This window comes from Camarhynchus parvulus, chromosome 2, assembly GCF_901933205.1.
Source record: "Camarhynchus parvulus chromosome 2, STF_HiC, whole genome shotgun sequence".
In the NCBI taxonomy this organism is placed as follows: Eukaryota; Metazoa; Chordata; class Aves; order Passeriformes; family Thraupidae; genus Camarhynchus; species Camarhynchus parvulus.
In genome coordinates this window covers 125,203,502-125,212,101 of record NC_044572.1, presented here as the reverse complement: position 1 = coordinate 125,212,101, position 8,600 = coordinate 125,203,502, and the positions used below count along the sequence as shown (strand labels likewise).

Below are 8,600 nucleotides of genomic sequence, written 5' to 3'. Positions count from 1 at the left end.
TGTAGTGAAAAGCAGCTGAGTTGCAGGAAGAAAGGAAACAACAAAACCCACGAACTACACAACAGCTCCTTCTAGTCGTATTACTTCCCTGGTCTGATCACCAACCATTGGTGCCTTCCCTCTTTTTGCTGTCTTACTCACTCCCCCCAAGTATAGGTGAAATATGGGGAATTCAAGTGGGAAAAGAAAAAATAACAGCACAATCTTACTGAAATTCCCAGAAAATGCAAGTACTGTACACACATGCACACAGGTATATTACTTTGCGTTCTTTTCCTACAGAGTCATTCTTTCAGTCAGGCCCTTGACACCAGTTCACAGGTCATACACAGGGACAAAAAGCTACTGGATTTGGTTTTTTCATGCTTACTAATCCTTACCCCCAGGAAAAACCACTGCAGGTATGAGACAGGTAAAGTTACCAAAACAATAAAACAACTACATTCTTGTGGTGTGCTGTCTTTTTTTTATTTCGTTCAGTTACTCACAGATTCACAAAATTCAGCAGTTGGTAGTGGGTCACCGAGTCATTCATTAGTGCAAATTCATTAAGTGTGACATTTAGCCCTCCTTGTCTTTTAGGCAAGTGACACACACACTCCTGGTGCCTGGCCTTTGACCTTCTTGGTTTGTTTTACTTAAACTTCCTCCATTCTAGCCAGCATAAGTGATAATTTACGTGGATTTGCACTTCAAATGAATTTAGTGCTATATAAAAATGGTTTTGCAAAAGATATTTGGTGGTGTATGAAAAACCCTCAAAGTGGTGGAAATTTTTGAAGCTCTTACAGAAAAGTTAATGTAAGACAGCAGTCTGTTTGGGCCTGCTGCACCACTGCTGTGACCAGAGCTCTGTACAGCTACAGCTCCAGGGTAAGCTGTGCATATTGAATACAAAGCCTTGAGACAATCCAATATGTAGAAAAATAAACTTTTGGCAGAATTCAGCTGCTGCATTGGAAAGATACATGAACAGATATAGCTGGTTTTTTTCTGCATGTACACTTTTAACAGTGCAATATGATATGTTAACACAAGTGTGTTGAATCATATTCTAAAATCATGTGTGTACAAAATTCTGTGTAATTTAAATGTAATGGCATTTACAGGTAATATTTAAAGCATATTACAAATGGTGATTTAAAACACATTTTTACTCTATAATAAGGAAGCACAGTTTGCTAAAAGTAGCATTTAATATAATTCACATGAATAAGGTGTTAAATTTTAGTATTTTTTTAAACATGTCTTTGCAGTTCAGCAAATATATGCCAATAAAATGCCAATAAAACTAATTTTAAAATGTTTTTATATTATTGTGCACTTAGGACAAACCTGATCTACATAAAAGGATGACAGGTTTTAGATGTACTTTATTCAAATACATCTAAATTTCAGTTAAGAATTTTAGAGAAATGAGAGTATTTAATACTAAATAATATTTTTATCTGTGCAAAGCTTAAGTAACTTTCATTTTATTTGAGTTTACTAAATCCAGTATCTGAAACTGAACAAGAACACCGAAAGCAGCAAAATTCACATTTCCTTTTTTATACCCTTATAGCTCAGTTTACATTAACATAACTCTACAAAGTTATAAAAAGGACATCACAGATTGAAAAGGGAAACCAAACAAAACAAAACCAAATTAAAAAAAAAAGCCTGCAAGACACCAGACCAAGAAGAGAATGGGTAGTATTTTCTCTTTTATTATTTTTTCTTTGAAGATTACCTAACATCCTCGTGGTAATAACCCAAGGTACTATGTAAACAAATTTCAATGCTGCTCAAATGAATTAAAATACTCTGTTCAGCTCCTGCAGTAAGTCAGAACAGTGGCACCAATTCCTTTCAACATTAAATCACATTCATCTCATTGTACATGACTCTTGTGCAAGTAGTAAAGGCTTTATTCATGACCTTGGCTACATCAGTAGAAGGGATATATCAGCTATTTATGTATTTTAAAAAAATTAAACTGACAGAAGAACAGATTCTGTCGTCTCAAATACCAGCAGCATCTTTCTACATATTTAGGATACATTTGGCCTAAGCCTTTAACACCTTTTAGAACAGCCATGCAGTAAAACAAACTTGGAGATGTTTCTTAAGAGAACACTGTGCAGTTTAAACATTTTTCTGAATGATAAAGCCAAGATAAAGCAAATCCAGGCCCTTTTAAATGGCTGCAACTTTTCATACACTTAAAGCTCTATAAAACTAGAGCCCATTAGTATATATATTTATATTTTTATATATATTTTTTTTTAAATAAGTCTCTTGTCTGCTTTCAAAATTTATGGAGGGGTTTTTCTGGTCTTTTGAAAGGGCAATAAATAAAAGTAGAAAAGGCTGAACTGTTTTGCATATATTTGTGGAAGAACAGAGAACAATTAAACTTTTAGAGTTCCAGAAAGATCACTGTACAGAACAGAAAGCTTATATACAATAAGGTGTGCAATTTTAGTTGGCTGGGCCTTTTATTATTCAAGATATCCTTTTTGACTAGAAGTCACTTCTACTCTTGTCCAAATCCCTCTGTTTCTTCAATGGCAAAGAGCAACTTCTCTTTTAGTTGTTCATAGCTTTTATATGGTGGCAAATCCAAACGATTAAAACTGAGCAGGAAAAAAACAGAATTTTGTTAAGTTTACTTAAATCCCATGCAGAGCTCTACAGAACTGAATTGTTATAGCAGAAGTTATAAATGTTCTGATCTAACAATTAGAAAAAAAGAAACAATCAGCACAATCTCACTGCCTTGGCATTTCTACAAGAAAGAAAAACAGTCAAAGTTTCAGAGCAATATTTTAAGAAACAAAAGACTATTACCAGATGAAAAACCAGAATGGTGAAAGACTGTCCAAGATACAGGGAACTATAATACTTCAAAAAATATAAAATAAAAACATGATACTTACAATAATAATTTATTATAATAGTAATACATAGAAAAGGAAATTTTCAGCATGAAGTTTAATCCTAGTTTGATGCATCTCCAAATTTCAATAACAGCATGAAAAAGCTGAACTTTTCTCCTTCCTACACATGCTTGGATATAGGTGGGTGTTTTTTCCCTGTAAACTTTGCCCTAAAAGACTTCTGCCAAAACATTTCATTCCATGTCTTCCTCAAAATTATCCTAGACAAGATATGTTTAACTCTTGCAAACATCACTCAAAACAAAATTCAGTGGAGAAAATGTAAAATGAAGGGTACCCTTAATTAGTTTAAAAATATGATGAATATTATTGTCACAGGTTGCCAAAGGAAACTCTGTCCATTTTGCACAGTCTATATAAAAAACTGATCTGTGTACCTGATGCACCAGTTCAGTATGCACAGGAATGCCAAGCCAATAATGGCCCATCTGAAGCCTGGTGGGAAAAAGTATCAGCATTCTTGGCTAAGCATCCTTCTTTTGAAGGTCTGCTGTCATTTCTTTCATGCTACTTCTTCTTGTGACTATACATTTTATCTTCTATAATGTTACTTCATAATAACTCTACCTAACAACTATGTGCCTACTACTAACATGACTTGTTCAGTTATTTAATATTCTCTAAAAGAATTAGGAAAGCACCTTTCAGTTCTACACAAGGATATTCTCATATTTTTGATAGATCCGACACTGACAAACTGTTGAGCACAGTTGCAAAATTTTAGAAGAGGGCAACTAGGAAAGTTTTCAATACTGGCATGTCAGGGCAATCAAATGAAGCTGAAGATGGAGATAGAGAATTGATCCAAATTAGATTTCGTTTGATTTGGCCAGTGCAAGCCTGGAAGAGATAAACTAGTAAAGGTACAGAAAGTTATCACATAACAACTCACCAAGTGTGACTTCTTGGTAACCAGGTTTCCTTACCAACTTTTTCAATGCAGAATTTCTGAGGACCATTACTTCCTAGAAAACAAGATTTTGAAAAGTGTAATCTGTTCCTTTTAAGTACCATACATGATATATACGTGAATACTACACAACTCGGGCACAGCGGAGTTCATTAATTACATGAACGTGCTTCTCACAGAAACAAGCTAATTTTCAAATAGTTTAGAAACATATTCATGGGATTTATGATATAAAAAGCCCTTCTAGATCCAAGGTGATGAACATGAAGTTTCTCTTATCTGTACACTTGCAACATGGTTCATTTGCAAATGAAACAGTGACAATATAAAACAGTTCTGGTCACCTTTTACTTACCCATAAGTTCAGCAAATCCACCCAGTGGTAATCTGCAAGTGCCAGTGACAAACTGCAGAAGTCGCATGCGAACCTCATTGTCTGTTTCTTTTACAAACTAGGCATAGAAATTCAAATTAATTAATAAAAAGTTTTAACACAGCTGGACAAAACTAAAAAACTCATGAGATGGTTGAAAAAGTGTAATTCCATTGAAAAAAACACCACCTTGTTTACCACCTGTTTGCATTTCTTTACTCTAGCAAAATGGGGTGGAGAGAAAAGAACAGTGATTTCAGATTATATGCACTGTCAGCCACTACAATGTGAAGGCTAGGAACAGCAGATAAGAAGAATCCTTACCTATTATATTCTACACTAAAATTTAAATCATGTCAATGCTTTATACAAAGACTACTGCCATTGTTATTAAACACAGCACTAGCCACAGACTTTGGGTATTTCAAGACTAAGAAAAACTTGCATATAAATGTTGGTACTTAAACTTCTGGTTTAGATTCTTCAGTACCAAGCATCTTAAAAAGATTTATCATCAGATCTTATGACATAAATAAGATAGGAAATAACTGATTTGCGCCACTTTCCCAGAGAAACTTAGTCAAAAGCATCTCTAAAATGGTGGTTTTTCAAAAGATAGGAAGACCCTAGGTCTGACTTCTCTTTAGGAAAATCTGTAGAATACTGCCGGAATAGTATTTGAGGGTTTTCCTTAGCCAACTCCATTAAAATGTGAGTGAAGATTAGTCAGTGCTAGACTGCAACAGTTATTAATATGACAAATAATCATAAGTACTAAGTGACATTTTTAGATCACTGAATCAGAATGGTTTGTGTTGAAAGGGACCTTAAAGATCATCTAGTTTCAACCCCTCTGCCACAGCAGGCATACTTTCCCCTAGACCAGGTTGCTCAGAGCTCCATGCAACCTGGCCTTGAGCACCTCCAGGGATGGGGCATCCATAGCTTTTCTGGAAAATCTATTTCAGTGCCTCACCACCTTCACAGCAAAGAACTTCCTCCTAATATCTAACCTAAAGCTACTATCTCTTTGAATCTACTTCCCCTTGTCCTGTCACTAGATGCTCTAGTAAAAAGTCACTCTCCTCCTTTCAGGTACTGGAAAGGCTCCCTTCAGGTACTGGAAAGTGAAGATGTTCAGGTGTATTACATATGAGAATATTTAGAAGGTAGATCACTAAGAATAAAATAAGCCTCACTGAATAATCAGTAAGGACAAGATCCAGAAGAAAATATTCATAAGCCAGCATCCAAATGTAATGTGTGAATCTGTCTGCCATTTCTCACCCTAAAGTATCCTCCCTAAACACCAGTAATCCTCCTTTCCTTCTCTGAAAAGACAAAAGAAAGGAAGCTGTAAGAATCTTCATTTGGACAGCCCTCCACTACACATACCATTTGTGTTACAGATCAAAACAAAACCTACAGAAGTCAGAAATGTAACTGATTAACATACCTGCCAGAACCATATGATCTGCTTGCTATTCCTTGTGTAATGACGATAAACAGTGTTCCTCTGCCAGTCTGCTAAATCTACTTCTTGCATACCACAGAGCATAACCTAGAAAAGAGAACGATTTCTTTATATTAAACACAAAAATTAAGAGTATTTTCTATTTTGTATGAGACATGGTAACAAAAATGAAAGTTTCTGCTCTGTAAAAAGGACTGGTAATTTTTTTTCATTTTATTACACAAGTAGATTTTCCTTTATCCTAAGTTTACAGTTATCCAAAATTGTGTATGTATATAAGTGGTCTGAAAGACTGAATACCAGAGACTTGGTATCTTCCAACTAATAGCTCAGTAATAAAAGCTACTATCTTTTTCATAAGAGAAATTTTTATGTTAAGGAGTATATTAGCCTTTCCATTAAATCTTCACCTCATATTCCAAAACGATAATGATTAGATTGCTGCTACTACTAATAAAGATAAAACATACTGAAAAGTCTGAAAATTATTCATTACAAGAAGCAATGAAAGCTGAAAGTTCTAAAGGCAAAGCTTTCAACACTGAATAAGACTGAGCAAAGTCTTTTTTTTCAGAAAAACATCCTCCCTACTTAACTTATGAAGGTTTCAGAAAACTGCTCATTAAATACAGGGAAAGTTGTCAAGTCACACAGAAATAAATGAGCACAGCACTACAGAGCCTTTTGTCCCTACTCCAGATGACAAACCCCAAGAGTAAACACAGGCTAGGCTGATTGTTAAGTAAACATGGAGCATGCAAGCAATCCCTGTTATCAGCCCTTGGGTTGTATACTAAGGATCTGCAAAGTTCCATTTCATGCCTTGTTGGTTCCTCCAAGCTCTAAATAAAAGAACCCTAGAACCTGTCTTAGGCATTGTATTTGATCCTAAGCAATCACTATAAACTACAATCAACTTCTGTGTCATCTGTTACACAGTAATTCTACCCATCTACCACAGAGGGAAAAGTCTGTGACTCACAGATCCATCTGTGATCTCATATACTTTCACAGAAACTTTCAAAAATACATCTTAATGCTGAACACAAAAACACTGATTCAAGAACACTGATTCCATTTTTATCATGATTTAATCCCACTGCTCTTAATAAATTCTCCATGTTCCAGAAGCTATTAAATGCAGCATGGACAGATGAGAGATTCAACCTGACCTATCCATTTAATCTCTCCATACATATTACCTTTGCAGAAGCTAAAAATGCTGAATAAAAAACCTCACCTCCAGTTCCTTTTCATCAAAATAATGTAGCCATTGTAGAGGAACTACTTCATTAAAACCATCAAGAAAAGCTTTGGTTTGTTCTCTAACTCCCCGAGAAAATCGCCACTCTGCCATTAGCCTGGGATAGAACAAAACCAAACATGAATTAAACATCATTTAGCATTCAACATGAAGAAGTTCAAACGCATAGGATTGTGTATGTGTTCCCATCAGGTAAGAATCCCTCAAGGTTCACTTCTTACACTGTTCAATTCCATTAACTATAAGTAACCTACTATACTATATTATCACAAATCTTCACATTTAGATAATAGTAAAGTAGCAAGAGGTAACTTAGATTACCATTCCAGTTAAAAATTAAATATTATTATTATTAACCTTAATTTATCTATATACTATAGAAGCTATTTCTCTGAGAAACTGAAGACCACTAATTTAAGTGGAAACTTTATATGCAGCACTGGACATACACTGTATCACAGCAAAGGGTCTGTGTACATCTGCTTTTGAGATCACTGAATAGATCAGAAACAGAGGCTAAAAAAAAGGGCAGTGATAAAATTAGGCAATAAGCAAAAATGAGTAGTAAAAAGAGTTTAAAAAACAGCTGAAATCACAGCATGTTACACACCATTCTGAATTTCAGTTTCCACATTTGTAGCAAAGTTCTAAACAATTTTAGGATCTTCTGTCAAATAGAATCTTCCCTCTACCTGGATTTGTTACCTGAAGTTACTGAAAACAGGCTTGCTCATTTCAGTTTCACCTGTTCTCACTGTACATATAAGAGCATTTCAGGTCATCTTCTCTCCACATGGTCTCCTTTTGTACCAAGCAGTTGTGTATCAAGATAGCAACATGTACCAAGGTACCATTTCAATAACAGTCACAAGAATTACATAGTAACACGGGAAGAAAAAGTAAAACAAAACAAAACAAAACCAACAGAAACCAACGTGTCAAAAAAGATTAAGGCAACAGGAGAAACATGGAACATTTTTTCAGCATCTGCACGTTCCTACACAATATATTCTTCTTTGTTCTCCTTACCCAATATATTCTTCTTTGTTCTCCTCAGTTACCAAGATATTTGAACCTCCTGATTTCAGCTCATGTGAGGTTACTTTCCCTAAGAGCTCCATATCCACACAGAAGTACATTTCCAAGTTACACTCCTCAATGTTATTATCCCTGGATGAAAAGAAAAAAATATTGCAATGAATTCTATATAAACAAAAAAAAAATCCATAAAATACCAAACACACACACAAGAAAATAAACTACAAACCTTATCCAAATTAGGGAGTTGTAAAATTCAGTATCAATAGATTCCAGGTCTTTAATAGTAAGCTTTTTGCTCAGCATTCGTTTGTAGAAAGGCAGAGAAAAACCAGTGTCAATAAATTTCCCATGAAACAATGCCTGTTGAACAGAAAAATAAGTTTAGTTTTTATTGAACTACTGAATTATTAAAGTGTTTCTGGATTTGAAGTCTTTTTTTTTTCTTTCTTCTTTAAATAATGAAAAGCACCAAATAGCAGTAGCAGCTTTATAAAGCCATATTTATAAAGAACAAAACATTAAATTAAATGGGAAGTCAAAAAACTGGACAAAATTTATCCAAGTATATGTTATTACAATTTAGAAATTCTTTGATT

General features: G+C 34.6%; 1 protein-coding gene across 2 annotated transcripts in view; it reads right to left on the bottom strand.

The window, feature by feature from the left end:
- Positions 1-443: 443 nt before the first annotated feature.
- The window catches only part of WWP1 (WW domain containing E3 ubiquitin protein ligase 1), a 65,601-nt gene continuing 57,444 nt past the window's right edge, over positions 444-8,600 (bottom strand). For both annotated transcript variants that reach the window (XM_030943958.1, XM_030943959.1), the window contains exons 18-24: positions 8,231-8,364; positions 7,993-8,133; positions 6,940-7,060; positions 5,682-5,786; positions 4,208-4,304; positions 3,835-3,907; positions 444-2,618 (exon numbers count right to left, since the gene is read on the bottom strand). In XM_030943958.1, coding sequence (XP_030799818.1) covers positions 2,519-2,618; positions 3,835-3,907; positions 4,208-4,304; positions 5,682-5,786; positions 6,940-7,060; positions 7,993-8,133; positions 8,231-8,364 — 771 coding nt within the window. In that variant the 3' untranslated portion in view covers positions 444-2,518. The remainder of the gene's footprint in view (positions 2,619-3,834; positions 3,908-4,207; positions 4,305-5,681; positions 5,787-6,939; positions 7,061-7,992; positions 8,134-8,230; positions 8,365-8,600) is intronic.